Below are 25,230 nucleotides of genomic sequence, written 5' to 3' on the forward strand. Positions count from 1 at the left end.
TACTATTTAAAACGTATTTACTTATTAATCATAGACGCGGGCAGCTAAATCTAGATAACTAGGGTGTGTGTTGAAGATTAGATGAGCTATGAATTAAAAGCAGGGTACGGTTTGTCATAACCTGCTGTCCATGGTACAATCAGGGAACAATGAAACGTGATTTCCTAAACGTCAAAGTCTGGTCAACCTTGCGCGTCACAGAAATGCTGCATTCACACCGAATGGGAATTACTTAGAGCTATCCGAGGGGTACGATAAAAAAAAATAAAACTCGCAACTGCTAAGAAGGCTCAATCGTGTTTTTAAAGACATCGTCAGCGGTGCTGACGTGTTAATTAAGATTTACTTTATGACAGTGTTTACTGTGTCGGATGGTGGGATTGACAGATTTCCGACAGCGCAAATGCACCACCGCTTTGCCATCCATGCATTCAGTCCTGTCTGTGGTGGTACCTGCTGGCTGCTTAACTTAGCTAGCAGTCTTACCTATCAGTTCAGGAGTAACAAAAAATGAACGCGAGAGAAAATGATTTTTATTTTGTTTCCCTCTCGATGTGTCGTCGTGTTTTAAGGAAAAGATGAAGACCATCCACTTGGTTTTAGTATTTTAGCCGTTAGAGCATTTTTTTTTTCTGAATCCGTTTTGCGTGTAACTGGAAGTGGAAAAGACAAAGAGAAAAAGAGCTTTCCAATAGCTAGAATGGTTTGGGCCTAAAAAGAAGACAAGAGGTAAGGATGCCAACTTTGATGGAAGACGTTAGTTGGTGTTTTACTGCATTAGAGGGTATCTGATATTTGAAGTGAACGCTAATTAGAATTTCGCCAAAAAAAAACAGTAGCTTCAGGGCTAGCTAGCCTAGCCTTAATACGCTACTAGCAGGGTCCGGCTAGCTAACGTTATGCTAAAGCAGATATGCAGGTAGTCGTGTAGGTAGCGTGCTAGCCAGTTGCTAATGATTTGGTTAGACATTGTACCTGCTTTGGTGTTCTGGTGGAAGGAGACTTTAATTATTCGATGGATGGGAAGGGTAGATGTTACTTTTATACGTTTCTATGCAAGGAAGTAGGGGAAAATATCGCGGTGATAGGAGTAATGTTTTTGTTCCTGTCATGGCAGCTAACAGGTCATGACGACTGATGTTTGTGTTTATCCGTGGCTGACATAACTTGTACACCTAAGTTTGCTCTTACAGACGGCGGCATAACTATATGATACTACACGTGCAAATGATAAACATACTATGTTTCCTTTGCATTTGAAATACAGACTATTCGCTCTCCATTAAAAAGCATCTGGGGAATCAAACAATGGGACATAAGTGCTACTTGTTTGTACTTTCTGTGCTAGTTTATGGTCGTTTTAGGTAATCATTGGCTCTTGATACTCGTTATTTTTCGCACAGTGACGACGAGCATAAAGTTTTAGGTTCGTATCCTCCTCCTTTATTGTATTACTAACTCCTAGTGCCACTCCTTGCTGTGTCCAGTCAAAGTCTTTATTTGCATGGAAAATCAACACTGGGGAGAAGGGCAGCACAGTTAATCCGATTGTATGCTTTGGTTGAGCGAAGGATCAGCTGATGTGCTTTTCTAGGAAGCCATTTTACGTGCCATAGTTAGGGGGGAAGGGCCAGAAAATGCGTGATAAGTCCAGAGTTCCTCTTAACACTTGTCACTGGTAGTTCATGCACGCATGTGGAGGGATGGGCTTGACGCATGGAGACAAGGAAAGTGCAACCAACTGACTTATTATGGTTGGCTGCACTTAGTCGGGAGGGGGGACGAGTTCATGCCCTAAGGTCATGAACTCGTTCACGGCAGGTAGCTGTGAACCGGCTCAGCAACTTTAGTCAGATGGTGGATGGAGCAAAAGCTGTACTTGAACTGTGGTTGCAGTTGTTGATTTGTTGTTATGTAGACATAACAGGAGTGTTGATATTGCAGTCGGATTCAATTATGTCAGAGAAAACCCCCCCCCCCCCCCCTTCATACAGTGGAGTGAGCTGCAGTACTTGGCTGGTTTAGGACAACTGCTGTTTTATATTCAATAATTTTCTGAAAATGCCAGGCAATAGTGCAGTCTGAAACTCCAGCTTCCACTCTAGAAGATAAACAAATAGTAAATAAAGTTGGGGTTTTTATAGCAAAAAATGGACCTTTGAGAGGTGATTATACACTATGACTAGACTACATTACAGACAGCTTTTAACAAATAATGAGTTTATTGCATTAGTAAATTACACCTCATGTCTCACCGACGTGGTGATTTTCCTCTGGTACAAGGCTAAAACCTCTTCTGTGTGCGCTGTTAAGTAGTTTAACTACAGTGTAGCCCTTGGTTGGCGCTCTTACTGTATTTTAATACACAGAAGGTCACCCACTTGTTTGACTATACAATTGAAATACTCTTAGTAGCAGCTTGAAACATAATGCCATCACCAGGCTTGCTTGAAGAGCTGTGTTGATGGCAGTAAGTTAGAAAGCTGAACTGAAGTGTTGGCGCTACTTCAAAGGTTGTAGACAGAAAATTAATCCAGGTAAAACATGCTATTTTAAACTGTTAAAAATAGCTCATATATGTGTCATGCCTTTGTTTTTAAATGAAAGTGTTGAGCAGAGAGATAAGGTTGATGCATGTGACTGTACATTGTCTGGATGTGATAGTCTTTGTTTTGGGTTTCCGGACACCGAAGCACCAAAGAAAACCTTAAGCATACTTGACATTCAACTGAGGCTAGATGACTTCTAGATACCAGCTTTGTTAGTTTAAAAGAATCTTTAAAAAGGGGGGAAAGGGTTCCTGGAGCAGCGATGTAAACACCTTGTTGGCAGTAATGTGTAAATGTGCTACTGGTGACGCGGCTTACTGTGAAATCCTCTTCACTTCCTGTTTGGGTTTTGCTGTGAGGCTTCAGTTTAACAGTTTCCCCTGTGGCCAAGGCGAAGGGCACACATTCAGTCGAGATGTTATGCGACTTGTTTGTCTGTTCCAGACAGAGCAGTGCATGCATGTTTTCTTTGGCTTTGGCACACCTATTGTACATTCCTGATGTACTCCACTGTTGTTTTGCTGGCTGGATATTTGGGAAGTGAGCAATGTCTAGTTTCAGACTGTTCAACTGCAGCCCATTGTACACAATTTCAAATCTGAGCACCTACATTTGAGGAAAATTAATCCAAAGCTTAGAATTGCCTCTTTAGCCACAATTTTAAAGAGAAAAGCTATTCTTCTGTTGATGATAGAAATGGTTTTAAGGTGTTGCGCTTGTCTGGTTTATGCATTGTGCAGATGTTACAGCTTTTTAGCATTTACCTTTTCCTCTTTAACCTGACCCAAAGTACAAGTTAATTGTGTGGTCAGCTAAGGTTTGTAAGTTTCATAATCAAATCTTATTTCCTGTACAAAGAGAAGCTTGTTGAGAGTAACTTGTTTGAAGGCTCTTTCTGAGTCTGCCAGCTTAATTAGCCCGAATCTAATCAGACATCAGCAGCTCTCTTTTTATCCCCCAGTACTGTTGCTCACGCAGCAGAGAAATATGCTGCTCACTGTGTCCTGACCTCATGCATCTGTTCTTCAGCTTTTGTTCTCAGCGATGCGAGTTAAACTCTCATGTGGCTTTACAGTCCTGTGAAGGTGAAGCTCATTAAGGCCATTTCATTTCACAGATCTGGCATAGATTGGTGCTGTGAGATACTGCTTTATAATACTATTTTTAAAGTGGAACGATAATAGCCTCAGTCTTTTTCGGTGGCAGCAGTAATATGTCTCAAATAGTAGTGAAATTCATTGCCACAGTATGTTCTTCTTGTTTTGTTTTAAGCAGGATAAGTGCTTTGAAGGAAATAACAAATGCATTAGGAACAGAAACAGAAACAAATCCCAGAGTCAGAGGTATGAATTTATGCAATACGCAGATAAAATGTGGATTTTGTAGATTTATATTGTTAAGCGTCTTATGTAAACATTTTGCATAAATAATTGTCTACATTTTAGGGCTCAGCTGCCAGTTATTTTCATTATTGATTAATCTCATGGATTTATGTTCTTTCTTTCTTTTATAAAATGTTGAAAAGTGCTTTGTATATATTTACACCCATTTCCTTGGTGATGCTTCAAATGTTCACATCAACAAGTGTGAAACCCAAAAAAGCTGAAACCAGCACATTTTTGATTAGAAATTACGAAAATTTCCGCTCAGTGCCCTTATCAAAAATATTTGCTGATTCATTTTTCGACAGCACTTCAGTTAATTGGCTTATCATTGCAGGTTTTCACTCCTCCATTTAACCACAACTGAGCCTTTATTCTAGCTACGAGAGAGTTTAATTGGATGTTTGGAGGTTAGTGATAGACATTTCAGCTTTAGATGTAGTGCAGACTTTTCTCTGAGTAATACAGCTGAGACTGATGGATGGGAAATTATTACATAGAGAGAACTACAGTCTTGTTTGACCTTTTATTAACTTCAGGAAATCTTTGCATGTTGTTACAGTTTTAGTTTGCAAAGTGCTTGCTGTTTTAAAGGTTAAGATTTAGTTTGACTGGATAATTGTAGTTTCTTTAAGGTAAAAAATGACTAACTAAGGAATGGTTTATTCTTCGGTAGATTGTTTCATCACACTAAAGGAAGGTCTGATAGACTCAAGATGGGTAGCTAAAACCTTATGAAATGCATATTCACGAAATGGCTTCTTCTCTCTCTCTCTCCCTCTCTCTCTCTGCGGTATAATCCATGTTGCTTAAATATTATTCGTATACTGCTGCTCAGTCTGCTGAGTTAAAAATCGTACAATAGATCAGAAGCAGGTTAAAAATGAAAAACCTCTTGACAGGCTTGTGTTGTGCCTTCTGAAGAGCTTGAATGACGCAGATCCTTTGGAAATGTTGCCAAGATAACTGAGGCTTGGGTGTCATGTTCCACTAACAATGTGGCCTAAAAAGTACACTGAACATTATGTTATCTGTGTCAAACCTGCAAGTGAGAGCATTTCTTTTGTTTCTGAGTTCACGTGACAATGTTTACCTAGGTAAAATCCAAATGAGCTTTCGAGCCTGGTACTTTTTAGCTTTGTTTGTAAGAGTTACTCTAGATTTTAGAGTGTATATTTTACCTACTACTTTACTTTGCCTACTAGATACCTAAGTTCTTTAGAAGAGCTTTAGAAAAGCTTTAGAAAATGACTATTTTAAGTGTTTGTTTTTTTTAAAAATCTGTTTCACAGTGCCATGAAGAGACTGATTTACCGTTTTGCTCTTGGTAAACAGCTTTACTGAATGTTAAACATAAAAAGCTCCTAAATTAATATGAGTTAATTAGCTGTGTACATGCACAACAGTCTCAGCACTGAGCCTGTGATTGGTAAATGCTGCCAGTTCCCTCTTATTCAGATAATGCACGCCTGCTGAGTGGAGGCTTTCCAGGCAGCGAGTCAGTTCAAATGCTTCAATCCTGCTTTAATGAAAGGACATAAGCAGTTGTTTAGAGAACATGCCAATCAAGACCCGAGACTTGTTTTGATATGCTAATTGGAGCTAATGTGCAGCCACATAGAAATATTGAATTCTTTTAATTGAAGCGGGAATTTAAGATACTGCCCTCTTCAAAAATTCCTCATCTGCACTTTGATATAAAAGTCTCAAGGAAAATCAAGCCCTTTTCTTTCCTCTTGAAATGCTGATACAGAAATATGGCTTGCAGGGTTTTCTTAATGAAAAGTATTGCATGTTTTAGTGATTGAAAGCCACTCCAGTTTTTCCCAACACTTCTTCTTAGTCTTCTTGCCCTAGCTGCATGTGATTTTTGCCTGTAGTCCTCACCAAACAGCTGGTATAGAGGGCAGGTTTGCTGCATTTGAATGGACGCTCCCTCTGGAATTCCTGCAGTCAGCAGGTTTGCTTCAAAAGCACTGGGGGTGGTAGTGGTGGTGGCACTGGCTGTCCATCTGCACCTGCTACAGAATACTTTCTGTAGAGCAATCTAAGGTGCTGTAAAGTCCTGGAAACCAGTTATGATCGATGACACTTGTAGTTTTGCTTAACCAAGACTCACTGAATATGCAATATTTATGTTTTAATATCCAAAATGAATTGATGTACATACAGCTCATAGCTTTTAATACAAAATTAGAGCCATTTGTAATGTGCATAGTAAACCTTTTGTTAACATTTTCTACTTCATGAGCCTGGTCATTGATTAAATCCTCCCAGGGTAGTACTTTGCTTCTATTTATAAAAGTAGAGGGCATATGTAATTGCCGGAAGTGCTGAGAAATGACAGACTAACACACTGTGCTTTCAGATTCAGCATGAATGGGAAATAATTCCAGCCAGTACAGTATCTCTAAGAGCGTAAGCCTGATGATACAGACATGCAGCTGTTGGCAGGACTGTACAGCCTTGGTATCCATTGATGACTATTTATATCAGCTGTGTCTATTATAAAGTCCATCAAATGGAGTTTCCCAAAGTTTGGAGACCGGCCTTCGTTTTAATACTTTAAATAACGCCACAAGCAAACAGCACAGCGTGCATCATTGTGTGTGGGGAAGAATTGGCACAGTCAGCATAGAATTAATGTAAAACTGTCATAATTTATGAGATTATTGAAGTTGAATTTCTCTGCAATTAAATCAAAGCACCCTCAGATAATGAGGGCAAAACCTTGTAAAGATGTGATCAAATTCAGATATATTTTTGTTGAAAGCAATAAATGAATGTTTAACACTTGTACCTAAAAGCCCGCCCTTTAATGTTCTTGATTAATGATAAACATCTGCTGAAAGTCAAGAACACAAGTGGCATCATTTTGTCAGCTTGTGTACCAGATAAAAATCCTCACAGCTTGCGGTGATGCCACACTTGTCAGCATGTTTCGTCATCATCTGAAAAAGCCTCATGTTTGTTACACCCAGCATACTGGATGCCTAAGCGCTGTGACTTTAACAGGCTGCATGGGTGCTTTGCCCTGTGCTCCAGGGCATAGTGGGGGGTGGGGGGAGGTTGTTGATGGAAAGAGCAGCTCTGATTGGCTGGGTTGTGCTGAGGGCCGTGACATCACTTGGAGGAGAGGCTTTGCGGTGTAAAATAACATCTCCTTTTATGGGAGGAGGTGGACTGTGCCATTCTCGGAGAGAGGTGAAATTTATTCACTTTCTCGCTGTTTCTTCAGTCTCGTTTTCCTGTAGATGCTCTAATTGGCCAGCATGGCGGTTGTGGAAATCATTTCCTTAAGGCCAAGCTCATTAATTTCCTTTGCAATAATCCCCTTTTTAATTTTTCACTCCTTCTTAATTTTGTGTGTAAGAATAGGGTGTAAAAAGGTTCAGTAAGACTAGGTGATCTTTTAAGATTCCTTAAAGGTTTAATTAGTCACCCCCCTTTTTTTAAAAAAGAAAACAAAACTGTGTTTCTATTAGTGTTTCAGCAAGCTTTTCAAATTGATGGCTTGTGCTCCTTGCTTTGTTATCTCAGATTAAATTATTCCTCTGCTATTTTCTGAGGGGTTTAAAGATTAAAATCAGCCTAAAGTGCTCTCAGTCAAACATCAGGCACTCTTCTATAAAAATAGACATGAGAAATTAGGTCTCTTATCCCTAATTTATCTATTGCATTCACTCCAAACATTTAAATAGCACAAATACCCTCGCATTTATTCAATATTAACCTCTTTCTTTCACCTCACTTTTCTCATTTTTCATGCATGCTTTATCTTCAAAACAGAAACAAAAGCTGCTGCTGCTTTCTGTAGCCTTCACCTCGCATGTGACCAACCCCCGCTGTTTGCCAACATGGTATTTCCCGAGAACAAGCAGTCGCCTCCCCTCCCTAAGTCAGAATTGTCTCCACTCCAAGGAAATACACAGTACCTTCCAGTCGAGTAAAGAAACTTTAGTCACATTCTTTCAGCTGGACGCCCACAGATACATCTAGATTTGAAAAAGAGGGGTCAGGTTTTCTTGACTGGAGGTGGTTTGTGTGGAAATTCAGGCTGACAAGTCATGACGAGAATACTTCTGAATTCCTGGGAGATCCTGTGAAACCTCCTCCCCTCCTTTTTCCAATGTTTCAGTGGTTGGGGCCATGGCCTCTCAGTCAGGGTAAGAAATGCAGAGCTATTTAACTGCTTTACTCATTTCGCTTGGTGTCTGGTAAGACTAAAGCACATAACTTTATCCTATTGTGAATACTTGAATATGACAGATGAGACATGTTTGATTTGCCTTACATAATGGCTGTGTCCCAGAGTGATACTGAGAAAATCGTGGGGGTTTTTTTCCCTGTTTTTTGTTTGTTTTTAAAGATGAGATCTGACTGTTATGTGGTACTTTAGAACGAGACATACGAGCTGATTCATTTAGGTACAGAGTGATCTGCCTTCAGACTTTGACCTTTTCAGTTTGGCACAGTGTTGAATGGCTACAGTAAACCTAGCTGGCCATCACACCTTCATATTAATAAATGTTCTTTAAACTTAAAACTTTTTTTCTTATTGTTAATCCATCTTATTTTATTGGAATAGGGAGGGGAGTGGCTCAAGGTTTGGATTTAGGCTTGGTAAGTCAGGAAAATGCCAATCAAAGCTCACCTATATGTGCATCTTGACTTTAAAGTAAGGTTTTACTTGTTTTGAACACAACACAAGTAAATGGTGGTTGAATTTATTCTCGATTAGTCACATTTTATTTGTATAGCTTGCACTTTTAGCTACTGATATCTGAGAAGTATATACAGTACGCTCTTTTTGGCCTAGGTCAAATTGGAAAGGAAAACCCTTTATTTTGTAAGTCATAAAATTATTCATTCAGTTTGAAAGTGAATAACAATACCTTGTGACGTGAGAGATGGGTTGATTTGGAGGAATTATGATTAACACCATCCACAGTGTTGGTTTAGTTGCTTGGACATGTTGAACACAAAACTGTTTGTGGAAAACCAGCTGTGTGTGCGGTAACAGTTTCACTTCTACAGAAATAAATCCATGCCTTTTATTTTGTGGATTTACTCTTCATTCACAATTTAAAAATCTTGATGTGTACAGAAAGGCATGGTGTTTTGCTCGAACTTTTTGTTAATCATATTTCTTAATTAAGAATCAGGGTCTTGGTTTGGTACTCCTGAGGCCTAGTTTGCGTTTAGAGGCAGGTCTAAGACTAAACTATAAACAGATTGAGTGCAGAGGCTTACCACATACGTGCCACATGGTCATATCATGTCACCAACACTTGTTTTTCATTCTTTTTTTCTGTTTGGGTACAGTGAGTACTTTCTCAGTTATTCTGAAGCCAAACTTAAGTTTTCGTGAATAGGACCATGGTAATTTCTCTGAAAGTGTGATTTTTTTTTTTATTTTATTTTATTTTTTTAAAGTCAATGAGATTTTTTTGGGAAGAGTCTAAAATTAAAGCGTACTACAATTATTACTAACAATTATTAGAAATGTTAGAAGTTCAACAACCAGGAGGCGCAAACAAGACAGTTGAGCCTCCTTGGCTGTTGAGTTTCTCTCGTAATACTAAAGCGTCACACCCTTTTCAAATAATAACAAATAACAGCTCAGGTAAGTTAGTTGGCAGAATGGAAATGAGCTGTGTTTACAAAGGATCCTGCCTGGAGCCTTTGATCAATTAGCACTGTGGCTTAATCACACATGCAGGCCCGCACCCACATTACATCAACAAACTAATATACATATATACACACGTGTAGTACTAATACTGCTGGAGCAGATTAAAATCACCCTTTTATCTAAGCAATCAAATGTGCATGGATGTAAATAAAGTTATGGACAGCATTTATAGCAGGAGGCCATGTTATCTGTAGATGATAATCATAGCTACTTCAGTTTTAGAAAGTTTGTCATGCAAAGTGTGTTGCTAGGATTTGGGTTTTGTATTTCCAGCCTTGGTTCTTGGCTGTGCTTTAAGTCAAGAGGTGATCATGATGTTAATGGTATGTTTCATGAAATAAAGTTGACTTAGTCGCTTCTTTATAAGTGTGGCTTAATGAACCCTAGCCATAGTGGATTAATCCCTATACCTCCTATGAGTAATGCGTCGGAGTTGTCATTACTCATAGATGTCAGGGTTGATGATATAAAACGGTTAAAGGTCGTGTTAAGAAAAAAAAAATAGATTGGTTGGGAAATTACTGTTTAGACTAACTGATGAGCTTTTCTAATAGTTCATTCAAAGCTTGACCAGCATATGGGGACAAGGTTTAGTCTGTAACACAGTTTATTTATCAATTTAATTTTTTATGATTCATCAGTTCCTCGTAAGTCTCAGGTTCCAGTGTACTCTCTTGCCATTTGACTTCCCTGTGTATAAAGAATTTCCTCATCGTTGAGTCAGTTTCTCATCCACTTCTTACATTTTTTAGTCATGCTTGGGAAAGATTAGAAAGACCCTGTGTGTAGTTTTGAGAATCTACAAGGAGGCCGGATGGTTGCTGCTTAATCGCACTGTGTCAACAGCCTTACAATCATTGTTGTCACTGGCAGAGCTTGAAGCTGTCGACTTAAACCGGGAGGCGACACGCCTGGATGACAGCGTGCTTGTTTCTATTTTCAAACCTCTGTAGTTGCTTTCTGTTAAACAAAGTGCACAGCAGAGGGAAGTCACATTTGTTTTTTTGGCTCACTGCACCTATGAGGTGCCTGATTTCTCCTCTACCAGAGCATTTTTGGTAATGTTTTAGAATGGCTCTGAGTTGTTATCGTGATAATGTGTACATGGATATATTACATGTCGCAATGATGTTTGTCTCACTGGTGTCAATCCATACATCCGATCAGAGGGGTATTGCCCTTATGACTTTCTCCTCATCTGATTAAATAATACACATTATGTTCAGAAGGAAAACACAGACTACGGGGTGTGTTTATTTATCTGTAGGGGACCCAGTGAGTTCCAGCTAGTTTCATAGCAGATAATTACAGTCTATTTTAACTTTGTCATTCATTGCAAGCAAACATCCAGCACACAGTCCACCCAAAATTACCAATATTTTAAAAGCAATCAGGTTCTTGCAGGTTACAAGAAAAAATTTGTGATTTGATTGCTCTTAAATGTGGCCCGATCTTTCATTTTAGTCACACAGTCTGCAATAAACACATTTACTTTCCGTGACTTTATTTAACACATTTAGTCATAACACTGGAAAAGCCTGACAGTTTGTTGTTGTTGTTGTTGTTGTTGGGGGTTTTTTGGGGTTTTGTTTTTTTTTTTTTTCAAATTAAGTGAGCTTTTGAGTTTGGTAAGTTTAGTAAGATTCGTACAAACTCATTTTATAAAATAAAAGTGTTCTGAGACTGTTATAGATGTTATGAGACATGACAAAAAGCTGTTTTAGTTGATTAATAATTTTGGGATGGCATCTCGCTTGGGTTAAGGTCAGGACGACATGCTCATCTTTGTTTTCTTATGCTTTTGAGTTGTCGCCTTGTTGCATTCATTATCCTTTCCTAAGCTTTAGGTCATGGACACAGTGTACTTTCTAAACCATCCATCAGTAGTTGTAAAGTATCTAGGCTCTGAGGTAGCAACTTGGCCAAAACCATCATGCTCTGTCCACTGTGCCTCGCTATAGTTGTGCATTTTTCCCAGAAAATTACATTTTTGTCTCATTTATTATCCCATAAGGATTATTTTATTGAAGAGATTTTTTTTTTATCAATGGTATACCTTTCTTATTCAGTGGTGCTTTTTTAACCTTATTATATATTTATCGTCAAGGCATTGCTCACAACACCAAGTCTTTAAGAGGGAAACCTGCAAATTAGTTTTGGGTGATTTCCCTCCCCCTTGTTTAGGAAGAACCGATAGCAGGTGGATAGGGCTGAACGATATATCGCATTTGCGATAATATCGCGACATGATCAAGTGCAATTTTCTAACCGCAAAGGCTGCGATTATACTGCGATTATATTATACAATTCATGGGCTGCATCCTCCTGAGGCCGCATTTGTAGACCGATTACGTCACAGCGACGCGCCGAAGGCTGTCCAAATTACTACCATATCCCAGAATTCATAGCGCGGCCCAGCCAAACTCCAGTTTCCAGCAATGGCGGCCGCTACTAAGTTTTAAAATTACTCATACTAATCTTTCTGGGTCACAAAATAAACTTTTAACATATTTTCAGGCGAGAAAGTAGTTGTGTAAACATCAAATATCTGCTCGGTTTATCAAGATATCCCATATTTGCAAAAGTGCTTCGACGTTTTCAGAGGCGTCTGCTACCCACCAGCTCGACAGCTAGCCGGGAGCTCGAGGGTTACTGATGCGGCCGAGAACGGCACAACTCCCGGCACATCATTTTCAGATCACCGCGGAGTTTCGCTGCTCGGGTTAAACGTAATATATAAGTCACTTAGACAACCTAAAAATGTTATTGTTGGGCTTTTTTCAGTGTTTTGTTTGTTCGTGAGTAAATCGGTTTGGCTGAGATTAAAGTTATTAGATTAGATAAAATAAAACTTTATTAATCCCCCGGGTGGGTTCCTCCTTGGTTTTCACACAGCTGACTAAACGTCAAACAGAAAACTTATTAAACAGAAGTATGAGACAGTCGAGAATTTACACCAGTGTCTGGTTATATTTTAGATAGCAAGAAGCAGACGGCCGAGTTTATTAAACTCCACCGAGACAGCGGTGACGCTAATCAGAACTAGACCGTCCAATTTCACGCCTTTAAACTTTAAAGGCGTGTTTGTGTGTGTGTTTATACAATTGCTATTATGTTTGCACTTTATGTGTAATGTTACTGACTGCAGAGATCAGTAAGATGTGTGTATTTTTTATTTATTAGTTTTATTTATTTAATATTATTTTTTAATTGAATGACTGTCTAGTAGTTCACAGATGTCGAAAAACTGAGTGTGGTAAAGCCACTGATTTTTTTTATGTATATTTCTGCAATCTGCACATTGTACTGACTTTCATTTTAATGTTTACACCAGGGTTCCTTGTCAGCACTTTATGCTCAGATGTTTGTAAGCTAAAAATAAACTATTGTGTATGTTCAAATATACTGTTGTGATTGAAGAAGTTAAATAAAAATGTCAGTCATCAATTCATGCATCACCTCATGTCATCATAACAGAGGTCTGTCTTCCAGGAAAGAACAGTTTAAAATTAATGTAATATAGTATTGGCCATACTATATGATGTATTGCTTGTCTTTGTTTAATAATACAGAAGACAAATACCTTAAAAAATAATCGCATATCGCAATCGCAATATTGGGGCAAAAAATCGCAATTAGATTATTTTCCATAATCGTTCAGCCCTACAGGTGGAGGAAGAGGTTAAACTGTACTACTTGATCTACTATACTGTGCTCCCCAACCAAAAGAAATGCAGCTTTCGCTCAGAGAGAAATGCTTTCAAGTTTATTTTCAGCTTCCAGCATGAAGAGAAAACAAACTAGTGCTAACTGAAACCCTTGATCGCATACAACAATGAATGGTTTAACGCATTGTAATTAGTGACTGCAAGTAGGCACTGAACCACTAACCTTTTGTGTCTGTTTTGTATATGTTGGGGTGTGTTTTGTTTTTTTTTGTTTTTTTAATTAACAGAGATGTGTACTTAAAACAGTAATGGGGCAGGTTGAGTTGAATTTGCAGGTAATACCGGTAGTGTTTTTATTGAATACATTAAGAGGAAAATAAGCTAAACTGTTGACGTAATTGTCAAACACTTGGTGATCAAGCTGACCATCTTCGACATCTGAGATCCATCAGTGCAACATTTGCTTTTTTAGATGCTGTTAGAAAAGAAGTTAAATTGTTTTTGATAACCTTCTCAAAGTTTTTATTTACATTTTTTTTTTTTTTTTTAAACATGTTAGTGGTTCAGTCAGATTGATTTGTACCCTTTGGATTTACCCAGATCTCAATCATAAATAACAAAGTGCTCGCAAACGTTTCCTGCAACTGTTGATGTTTTGAGATAAAAAGTATGTAAACTGCAGCCTTCTCACTGTGTGAAAACATTGAATTGGTAGTTTCAGCTGGGGGCAAATTGTGCTGACCATCTGTACAAGGAGATTATTTGCAGATGAAGTAGGGTACTGCACAGTGTCTAGACTAGGCTAAGCTTATTAGAACCTACTTTCTCCATAGGTCACAACTTCCCCTGTTTATGATACGTGTGGGATTTCACTAATGACAGTTATGTTTGTGCTAACAATGAGTCAAAGCAGAGCACAGCGGTAGTGTGATCTTTCTCAATAGTTGTTGTGACTTTATTGTTTTTTTTGTTTTGTTTTCTTTTAAATGGTAAAGGGTAAAAAAGAAGAGAAAAAACTGACCATTTCTATTTTTCCAAGCTGACTTTTTAACAAGACTATATGTTTGCTTAATTCTTCCGCACTTGTCTCCGAGATCTCATTTTCATAATATACTGCCCCTGCAGGCATCCGTGTTCAGCAAAGACATACGCTGTTTGTTTATTATTTCTTCTCATTATGTTACCTTGTTATTCTTCTGTGTTGATAGCAACATGAACCGTGAGGACCGGAATGTGCTCCGAATGAAAGAACGAGAAAGGCGAAATCAAGAAATCCAGCAGGGAGGAGGAGAGGCCTTCCCAGCAAATTCCCCTCTCTTCCCCGAACCCTACAAAGTGGTAAGTTTGTTCAACTCACGTTCACTTTATCTGGCACCTAAGTGGTTAGTAATATTAAGGGAGTCTGTAACAGTGACTGGAAATGCAAGGTGTCAGACTGTGCATAATAATAATCAGTTCCTGCAAATTAAGCAATTACAATGTGGGAAATTCCTGCACACTACTACAGCGATCTAGTATTCAGCACAACACTGCTGTTTCGGAAAGTCTTGCTAGCTTAAACAAGCACGTTCCAAGAGCTAAACTATTTAGAAATGTAGATTTGCATCAACTGAAATGTTAATCTGGATCGTCAGGCAGGTAACACTGTTACTAAGGTGAACTATAGCCCAAAAGCAAGTTTAAGGCTATTCTTCTCAGTATGTATCAGTGAAACTGAGCTGAATTACAAGTTGGAGGAGAAACACATTGAGGCCTGAAGTCTATAGTTTTTCTCAGAAGTGTTGTTGTCCGCCCAAAACAACCACCCTTAAAACCCAAGTGTACATATTTAACCCAGTGTGACTCCAATGCAATAAGACAATCCTTAGCAATAATGTTCGTAGAAATTCAGACAAAGACCTGAGAAACATGACAAAATACAACAATGCAACCCATTCAATATTATTGTACTGTGAGATATGATATCAGATATGATAGTTATCTATTTAAGAAAGTAGATGGAACACCAGCAACATCGATTTCAAGAGGAAATTGGTAGGTTTGTGTGCAGTGTTTGTTCTAATCATAATTATGGATTAAAAGCGCAAATGTTTCTACAAAGATTTGAGGTTTGAGTTACATACTTGTCAGATAGTTGTGAGCAGTTCACCAACTCTGCACTAAATACAGCACAGTTTAAAAACACCTGGCTTTGGGTAGCTTTTTGGCATTACAGTTGTTGAAAGCAAACTAAAGACCAGAAAACATGCCTCCTCTTTGCAGAGCTTCCTCTTGTGCTTGCAGACACACATAGATGTAGGCCAGCCAGCTTCAGGCTCCTGCCCGGCCAATATAATTGTAAAGAGGATTTGAGTTCTCTGTACTGGTCTAATCTTTGCCACTAACCAGATTTGAGCAGATGTAAGTGGCTTCTCTCTTTAGCTCGAGCTGGCCATCAAAGAGGCAGTGAGGAATGTGTTCTGACAGGTTGGGAATTGAAAAGCCACCAGAGGTAAGTGAGGAGTGTTTTGGGCCACAACAAAGATAAAAAAGCTGACATTAAAGATGGAAAACTCCTTGACCTTTACAAAGGAAGAAGCTTTTCACCCTTGTACATTGTGATCTGCTGTTTTCACACACTTGATACTATGTTTAAGAACAAGATGGTGTTCAGTCTTTGCAGTATCAGAGCAGAATTTTGGAACAAGCAAACTGCTTAAGTCTGTCCAATAGAGTTTTCTCTACTTGTGCGAGTCTTATATAAGCTTTAGTTTGACTTTTCTCTCCTCTGTCATGCTCCACTAAGTGGAAGTTTAGTGTTCTGTATTAAAGGCCATGTGTGCACGCAGCTGCAGCTGTGCCCTCCCAGATGTAGACCAGCACAGCAGTAACATTTTTATGGCATAGAGTTCACGCACAGAATAAAAGCTTATCTATGAAGCCGCATATTGTTTTTCATGTTCTTTTCACTTAGAAAGGCTCCTTAAAAAATAAAAATAAAAATCAGGGATCCCTCAAATTATATGACGGGGTAGGTGCTTTCACCCTAACGGTACCAGGATATAATTGGACCCGAAAAAGCCAAAGTGACTCAGCAAATTAAAAATCTATTAAGAACATTTGTCTGCATCGAAAAATAGGCAAATTAAATGTGTGTCAGATTAAAAACAAAAACTTGTGGCTGTTATTATCGGATATCACAAAATGGCAGAAGAAATGTTGAAGAGATGGCAATCAGCGGCTTGTTCTTTGTAGCTTGTTATTGTTGAAGTGTGAATGATTGAAGTTATTTATTTCTGCTTTAAAGACCGTACTGCTGCAGGACTAAGTGTTTTTGTCACACAGGAACCAAAAGGTGAAAAGTGTTCCTGTGGTCATCTTGGAGGTTTCCTCTGAAAGTTTCAGCAGTTGAACAACCACTATACACCATTGTTTATCAAGAAAGAAAAAAAAAGCTTTGACAGAGTTACAATCTGAAGGTTTTCCTCTCAGAAATTTCCTCAGTTAAACATAACGCAACAATGGTGTGTTATGTGAAAGCAACAGTGCAGTTGTTCAAAACAAAACAGCCTAAAACAAAATCGAAACCAACAGCCATTAAGAAAAATAGGTGATACCTAGCTGCGCATATGTGAGCCAGGCAGCGCAGACCGGAGGTAGTGGAGTGCACGTTATGACCAAGCTAAGTTACATTTCCTGCTGCAGATAACGGCTAGTATTTCTTCACCCTCGGTGTGACTCTGTCAAACAAAACTGAAGCGTGAGGCTACGTGTGAAACTGGATACTCTACACAGACTTTTGTCACGGGCTGATTGCAAACAGGTCGGCTGGAACTCGTGGCCTTACAGTGATTGATTATCTTCTGTGGTGGGTGTCTGGGCAGAGCGTAACTGTGTTCGCAGATGGGTTTGGACAGATCTGGGCTCAGTCTGAAAAAGTGAACTTTGTGTTTAGGCCTCTCACTGCGCCTCTGTTTTTGGTTGAGCGCCTTTACCTCAAATGTTGAACAACTTCTCTTTTCTCTGCTTTCCCTCTTTTCACTCGTGTTCTCCACAATAATTATTCTTTGTTTGTTTGTCTCTGCTTCACTCTGCAGGTGAGCAAGGAAGATAAACTGTCCAGCCGTATTCAGAGCATGCTGGGCAACTACGACGAAATGAAAGAGCCAATTGGTGACACCATTCCAAAACTTAATAGTAAACCATCCAACAGCTCGTCTTCCTCTGAGGAGAAGTCGGGTCCACCTTTGTTTGGTGGGGACCAGCGGTGTGGCGGCAGCAGCCAGAGCAGTAAGTGGACCCCTGTTGGCCCCGCAGCGGGCGGATCTTCATCCCAGTCCCAGAAACGCTCAGGACTCCAGGGCGGGCACAGCAGCCAGAGGAGCAACGGAGGCAGCAGCAGCAACAGTAGCCAGAGAGGGGAGGTGCGGGAAAAAAAGTCAAGTAAACACAGCGGAGGTTCCGATCACTCGAAGTCACACATGTCAAGTCCGGCAAAGGGCTCTCTAAGTTCCTCCAGTAGTCACTCGCGGAGCTCTTTGTCTGCTGAGCAGCATCACAACAAGGACCGCTACCGCTCAAAGTCACCGCGAGACAGAGAGGCCAACTGGGACTCACCTTCACGGGTTCACACGTCCTTCCCCAGTGGACAGCACTCAAGTCAGGCCTTTCCCCCATCTCTCATGTCCAAGCCCAGCACAATGCTGCAAAAACCAACAGCCTATGTGCGGCCTATGGATGGCCAGGAAACAGCAGAACCTAAGAGTTCGCAAGCGGAAAGCTACACTGGACAGTCGCATAGCAGCACTGTGGGAGAGATGAAGTCCAAGCTTGCCAAACTTAAGATCCCTTCCCAACCTGTAGAGGTAAGACCTGAGTCTCAATCTCATGCTGTTGTGAACCTGGTATGTTGACTATTTAAAGAATGTGCTCTTTGTTTGTATATCACCTCAAGAGCAGCTTTTTGAAGTCTCTCTTAAGGCAGATGCCTTTTTGAATGTTGCATGCTGTGATCATTCCTTCATTTTCTCTTGGACCCACAGAAATATATATATTTCTGCCTTGACTCAAAACAAGAGGTGTCCCTCTGGTGTAACCCTGATTGTACATTAGAAATGACCTACCAACGGCTTGTGTAGAATTTATAGCTTACTATGTCAGAGAAGTGGCATGTGTTTGATTTAATGATGTAATGATTACGTTGAAGGACCTCTCAGCTTGTTACACATGGTCTGAATGAACTCCTAGTTCTCAGAAAATGCCTATAGGATGACTAATAGGGCTCAAAATGGAAGCCACCTCACACATGCTGTACTGAGATCATGTTGTTTATACGTCTCATAAGCATGCTGTTTCTGTCTTTAGGGATCCGGTGATGCCAACTGTGTCGACGAAATTCTGAAGGTACAGACACAACTCTCATTTTCATAGAAAAGCCATCTGCTTCAAATAATTGAATCAACCATCAAGATTACTCACACCTTAAAGCTAATTTTAATGGATTTTTTCCCTTCTCTTTTCTCTCTCTTTTTTAAATTCAGGAAATGACTCAGTCATGGCCCCCTCCTTTGACGGCCATCCACACTCCCTGTAAAACAGAGCCCTCCAAGTTTCCATTCCCCACCAAGGTCAGCAGCAGTGTCTGTTTGATTAATGTGATTGCGTTGTGATGAACTATTTCCATTTGTATGAATCAAACCTTGCATAAGACAAGAAAAGGAGGGTTTTTTGGAAGGTTACTTAATGTGATAAGTCAACTTGTTACTTACTGCTTGTATTGAATGTATCATGGCATCTTTCGCATGAATGCAAAGTCATATAATAACGCAGAGATTCATGAAAATAAGTTAACACCTCTTTTTAATTTCAGGATACTCACCCTTTTCCAAGTGGGCACAGTGAGTATTACACACACATAAAATAGTGAAGTAAAGTTAAATGCATATGTTCTAGGCTTTCAATCAATACATATAAATCTTTTTATGTGTGTTTTAGAGCGAGGCAGTTCATCAAAGAGCTCGAGTAGCCACCAAGCCAAAACTTGCGATGACCAGCCCACGTAAGTGCTTCATCTTTGAACCTTCTTTTTCTCTTTTCTTGTCAGTAGTGAGTGGAATAGTTGAACAATAAATATTTGAGTTAAGAAGCTAAAAGTAATCACAGTAACTCCAAACGACTGTGGCGACATATAAAGAATAACAAATGATTCCCATATCTCAGTAGGTTGGAGGAAGACCTAAGGCTAAGCAGCAGTGAGGACAGTGATGGAGAACAGGACTCTGCCAAGAATGCCTCAAGGAACACATCAGCAAGGTAAACTGTAGAAAACATTTTTTAAGTCCTTAAGTTTTATCTAAGTCCTATGTTGAGACTTACTGTTTTAACTTTGAATCATTTTCCCAATCTTGAAAGAAAAACTTCACAGCTCGAGTAGCTTTCTTCTTCTTTTTCAGCCATTTTGTGTCTTGTCTTTATGTGTTAACTGCACCTTGATGACATAGTGATGCCTGAAATATAAAACCATATTTTTGCTGTACTGCTGGATGCAAAGTGTGTGTGTATGTGTGTGTGTATGTGTGTGTGTATGTATGTATGTATATATATATATATATATATATATATATATATATATATATATATATATATATACACATACATATACACACACACATTTTTTTTTAAAAACTGAATATATAACAAAGCTGCTTTGAGTGTGTGGAGAAAGACAGAGAATGCAAATCTTGGGGTTTTTATGCACACCTTGTGGCTTGACAGTTAAAGCATCGAAACCTATGAACTACCCAAGGACTCTTGAGCAGCTACTACACAGGTTGCATTAATAGCCTTATGCTGACTGATTCTAAACCCTGAAAAATGCATACATAAGTATTCAGATTTTTGCTGCGGTAACGAATAATCTCAACATACACAGGTTTTTAGTGACTCGACCGTAAAATACCATTATTGATCACTTAAAATCTTTATGTAGAGGTATAGATGTTTGCTCATACACCACAATGACAATGTTTAATGCTCTCCTATTGAACAGCAATAACAGCGAAGCAGCTGAGCAATCAAGGGACGACTCCAGCAGCCATAGTGGCTCAGAGAGCAGCTCGGGCTCTGACAGCGAGAGCGAAAGCAGCACGACAGACAGCGAAGCCAACGAGCAACCACGGCCTGCCTCCCCTGAAGTAATAATTTTTCAGTTACTTTATACAGAGCTGTAATACCGCTTGGTTGATTAAGGATTGTATGAACCAGTTTTCACACTGTCCACTTCTCTTTTTGGATTGAATATTTATATGGTACTTTCTTCTAGACTCTTATATTTTGTTAGGAGTTCAATCAGTGAGACTGTTTCCTAATTCTGTGCTCCCCTCTGTGCCCCTTCAGCCTGAAAAACCCATGGCAAACAAGTGGCAGTTGGACAACTGGTTCAAGAAAGCCAAGCAGTCCTCACCTTCATCCCCATTGGACAACAATAACGTCCCACCCAAATTCAAGAAAGATGGCCGAGATAACAGCTCAGGGCGCAGCTATAGTAGCCAAGGAGGGGGGTCAAAAGATTCAGCAGCACCCACCCCAAGCAGGGACCTGCGGGCAGCCCAGAAAGGTGCAGAAGGTGGCCGTGGCCGGCAAAAGTCACCCGCACAGAGCGAGGGTGGCACAAATCCACGTATTCGAGTGGGTAAAAAGCAGCCTAAAAAATCTGAGAAGCCTCCTGTGGTAGAGGAACCAAAGGGAGGTCTGAGAGTGGAGAGTGAGCCGGCTCCAGAGATACCACCTCATCAGCCCAAAGCTGCTACGAAGGGTTCACGCAAACCAAGCAATAAAAAAGAACCCAAATCCTCGCCGAGGCCCACTACTACTCCCTCCAGCACTGCAGCCCAGCGCAAGCCCAAGGCAGCAACCAAGACTTCTCAGAAATCTCGTGAATTTGTTGACACAGACTTTTCATCATCAGACTCCGAAGGAAACGACAGCATCCCGTCCTCATCCCAGACACCCAAGTACACAGAGAGTATCAGGACACCCGTGTGCGTTTTTTCGCCTGGGGAAGAGAGAGGGCTGCTGTCTCCTCTCAGTGACCCCGAGGACCGCTACCCTGCAAGACAGCCTCAGCAGCAAGTTTTATTAGTCAAGATAGGTTAGTCGAAACTGCTCGCAAGTCTTGTAAAAAGTCCAGAGAATATGTCAAGGTGTAGTGGGCACTGAACCAAAGGGATTTCTTTACTTTGAACCAAATTAAGCATACCCTACCCTTTTCCTTCCTGTTTCCCATAGATCTCAGCTTGCTGTCCAGAATCCCAGGGCGGCCCTACAAGGAACCTGCAGAGATAAAAGTGGAGAGGGAAGACTCTCTCGACAGGGACAGCAAAGACTTCAGCAAACAGAGCTCTGAGAAAAGCTCGAGCAAGGCCAAGAGGAAACACAAGGTAGAGCAAATTTCAGTGCTTTTTGTAAGAAATACATTGTATTTCTACTTGAAAGCAAAGTAAAATAGAAAAGCTTGTTATTGAGTATCCCTTTCACTTATTAAGGTCCCCCCCCCCCCGTATAGCATCTCTTGGAATAGCACACAGACAGATTTCCATTAAAGCAAGAAAGTGCATTTGAGCCAAAGAACAATTGACTACATTCTGGTTGAGATCCAGACCTGGATTTAGCGCTGTTAGATGACTGTGCATTTTACTTTAATCATAGCCACACAACTACCAAAGATGGAGAATTAAAATCTTTGTGACTGGATATTTTGGAATGTAACAGTCATTTAGGATAACAGTGAGCTGGCATAGTTGAGCTATACCTGCATGAGTTGGCGTCTTCCGATAATAATTGGAGGCGTGTAACCTATTATTAAATCTGACTTTTTCTTTAATGCACCCTGCTTTTTATTTTTCTCTCTCATCTTTCTTTAGACTAATGAGGAAGGCACAAAGCCAGAGACCAAGCGGATCAAGCTAGAGGATAAATCTACATCCCATCATAAAAGCAGCAGTAAAGAGTGAGTAATCTTAGCTTTTGTCCTGAATATCATTACCAGTAAACCCTCTGTAAGCCAGGAGCCTAATGTGACAGTAGTAGTTAATTTTGCCTTTTCCGATAATCACACAAAAGACAAAATAAACCCTGTAAATTCTAATGAGCATCATAACAGCTTAATGTAGTGAGTTTATTATTATATCTGAGCCCCTTCAAGCTGTACCTGTTAGCCATTATGCTCCATATCTGCATTCTTTGTTTATAATTACATGAAATGTTAATATTTAACTTTTTAGTTTTAATGTTTTATGTTGAGCCTAGTTTGACACAATGCATAATGAAATACTGATTTAAATCCCACTCAGTTCTAAAAGGTCTTCGGAAAAGAAAGAGGAGCCAGTCCCCTCTCCTTCCATGCGGACAATTAAGGCAGAGCATCCCAGTCGAAAGCGGACAGTCAGCCAGTCCTCCACGTCATTGTCCAGCGGGACAGGAAGTGGAAAAGAAGGGAGCCACAGCACCAAGGGCAGCTCCACCTCCAAACATAGAAAAGGAGAGGAAAAAGGGCGCAGCACACGTGACTGCAAGGTAGGCATGAGAAGCCTTTGTTATCTCTGATACCTATCAAATGTTGCAGATAGGGCAGACTTTCATCTTGCCAGTTGTGCAGTGTTTTTCCCTGAGCAATTTAAATACCAGAGCATGCATGGAGTGGGGAGGAAGTTGTCGTTGAGGGTAGAAAGGGAGTAGCCAAGGTCATGGCTTGCAGTGTGTATCTACAACTATAACATAATCACTGATTTTTGGTGGGATTGTTTTACATTTGTATAAGATCAACCTCTAACTTGTTGTGACTCTGTCCTGTTCTGCAAGTCTGTTTTTTAAAAAAAAACTTATTTTTCCCTAAAATGTTATTTTCCCCATACTTCTCTGCAGGAGAAATCCTCAAAGGGTTGCGATAACCAGCTGGCTGTGCCCCCGCTCTCCACAGACGGCTCCAAGTCTCAGAGATCCAAGCTGGTGTTTGAGGACAGGTAAGAGGAGCTCTTTCCACTGTGGATAACCCCTCAGCGGGGCACAGAGAAAGAACTGCTGTGGGGATCTAGAGTTGCCTTTGATGCATAAAGCTGCAGGAGGTTGGGGAGGTCATGAATAGATGTGCCTGCATGCCAGAAAAGTTATGTTAATTTCCATTTTAAAAGGCTCTCTGCTGGGAATCGCTGCCTTTTTAATGCCGTGGTAACGCAACAACATAGTCTTGCTTCTTATTTTCCTACCTTTTCACTTCACATTTTGATTTAATGAGATAAGAGCTATTTCAGGAGTTAAGAGACTTTTTTTATGACATTCTTTCCAAGTTTCTACGTTTAGTGGATATAAAAAGCACGCCACAGTGTCAAGAACACTTAAATGATTTGATTTGTTAAACCTTCTCATTATTCTCTTTCAGGGTCCATTCAGCAGATCACTACTTACAGGAGGCCAAGAAACTTAAACACAATGCAGATGCACTGGTAAGAGCAAGACCCCAATGACTGGTGTAATTGAGAAGACTTTAAAACATTAAATGACATTTTCTATGGAGCTTTATGTTACATATAATAAGAGGTTTCCTTTTATGCAGAAAGTGATTTCACAGTGACTTTTTTGTGGTGACTGTGAAATTTTACTTAGTTTTCAAAGCTGCTTTTAGTTTGAGCTCTGCGTGATTTCCTTAAAAATGGTAATAAAAATGCTTTTATTACCGGGTCACTGTAGATGAGCAGGTGGATCTGTTTGGTATCTGTTATGTACACTTGCATTACAAAATAGCCATCTCTGTTGGATTATCTTATTCTTACTCAAAGTTTAATTATTTAGTTGCTGTTTTCTTCTTTTCTCTCTAAACACAAAATCAGGATCATAAGCTACATCAGCATAATATTACTTCAGTGATATGATCAGTTTATGCAATCCCAACCAGGTCATATTCAAACCATGTCACTTATCTAATGTTAATGACCAAAACCATGTCAAATTATTGTCATGTGAAGGTAGTTTGTCCTCCCAGTCTCAAAAGAGTGGGTAGTATTTAATCACTATGTGTCCTCTTTATTTATTTATTTAATTTCCTTTGCAGTTTGACCGTTTTGACAAGGCGGTTTTCTATCTGGATGCTGTGGTGTCTTTCATTGAATGTGGTAACGCGCTGGAGAAGAGCGCTCAAGAGGCAAAGTCTCCTTTCCCCATGTATGCTGAAACGGTGGAGCTTATCAAGTAAGGGCAGCCATAGCTGTGTTTATCACTGTCAGCAGAATTACACTTTAAAGGAGACCTCCACTGGTGAGAACCACTACATATGAGGACGTAGTTGTTCAAGAAAAACAAAAACAAAACCTGTATCTCTGTGCCAAAGGCCAAGCACCTCAGGGCTGCATGAGGCACAAGTTGCATAACACACCACGCTAATGGTTGATTTGCATTGTGGGTAATGTGAGCACCAGGCTTTGACAAACAACTCTCTGCCTCTGCTGCATGGGTTTTGATACTTAATGGATGGAGTGCTCCTTTAAAAAGTACAATATTTAAGGAGGTGCTTAATTTGCTTCAATCCTTTTCTCCTAAAAACTTGAGCTCTTGATTATCTCTGCATCCAGATACACTATGAAGTTAAAAAGCTACATGGCCCCAGATGCTACTCCAGCAGACAAGAGGCTAGCTGTGCTGTGGTGAGTACACTGAACAACATCAGGTGGTGGACTCTTGTCTTCAGCTGTCAACTCCAAGTACTCATTACCTGGCCGTGTAACTTAAACTTTCCACACATTTCAAATATTTGTTGCTTCTTTCTTTAGTTTAGATCAATATTTATCCTTTTTTGCTTCCAGCCTGCGATGCCAGTCTCTTCTCTACCTGCGGTTGTTCAAGTTGAGAAAAGACAGCGCTCTAAAATACTCTAAAACACTCACCGAACACCTAAAGGTACTTTTTAT

General features: G+C 39.9%; 1 protein-coding gene across 2 annotated transcripts in view; it reads left to right on the forward strand.

The window, feature by feature from the left end:
• Positions 1 to 451: 451 nt before the first annotated feature.
• aff4 (AF4/FMR2 family, member 4) overlaps positions 452 to 25,230 on the forward strand; it is a 30,779-nt gene continuing 6,000 nt past the window's right edge. The window contains exons 1-18 of one of the 2 annotated variants that reach the window (XM_085364621.1): positions 452 to 729; positions 14,503 to 14,632; positions 17,371 to 18,138; positions 18,638 to 18,676; positions 18,814 to 18,900; positions 19,143 to 19,170; positions 19,268 to 19,331; positions 19,493 to 19,585; positions 20,322 to 20,466; positions 20,669 to 21,422; positions 21,560 to 21,711; positions 22,195 to 22,280; positions 22,624 to 22,846; positions 23,195 to 23,292; positions 23,709 to 23,772; positions 24,378 to 24,514; positions 24,895 to 24,966; positions 25,126 to 25,219. In XM_085364621.1, coding sequence (XP_085220747.1) covers positions 14,507 to 14,632; positions 17,371 to 18,138; positions 18,638 to 18,676; positions 18,814 to 18,900; positions 19,143 to 19,170; positions 19,268 to 19,331; positions 19,493 to 19,585; positions 20,322 to 20,466; positions 20,669 to 21,422; positions 21,560 to 21,711; positions 22,195 to 22,280; positions 22,624 to 22,846; positions 23,195 to 23,292; positions 23,709 to 23,772; positions 24,378 to 24,514; positions 24,895 to 24,966; positions 25,126 to 25,219 — 3,030 coding nt within the window. In that variant the 5' untranslated portion in view covers positions 452 to 729; positions 14,503 to 14,506. Of the gene's footprint in view, positions 730 to 7,490; positions 8,098 to 14,502; positions 14,633 to 17,370; positions 18,139 to 18,637; positions 18,677 to 18,813; positions 18,901 to 19,142; positions 19,171 to 19,267; positions 19,332 to 19,492; positions 19,586 to 20,321; positions 20,467 to 20,668; positions 21,423 to 21,559; positions 21,712 to 22,194; positions 22,281 to 22,623; positions 22,847 to 23,194; positions 23,293 to 23,708; positions 23,773 to 24,377; positions 24,515 to 24,894; positions 24,967 to 25,125; positions 25,220 to 25,230 lie in introns of those variants that run through there. The other variant, XM_085364620.1, reaches the window with a different exon arrangement.

The sequence above is a fragment of the Diplotaxodon limnothrissa genome, linkage group LG10, assembly GCF_057381915.1.
Source record: "Diplotaxodon limnothrissa isolate DT_005_m linkage group LG10, D_limnothrissa_male_GT1.1, whole genome shotgun sequence".
In the NCBI taxonomy this organism is placed as follows: domain Eukaryota; kingdom Metazoa; phylum Chordata; class Actinopteri; order Cichliformes; family Cichlidae; genus Diplotaxodon; species Diplotaxodon limnothrissa.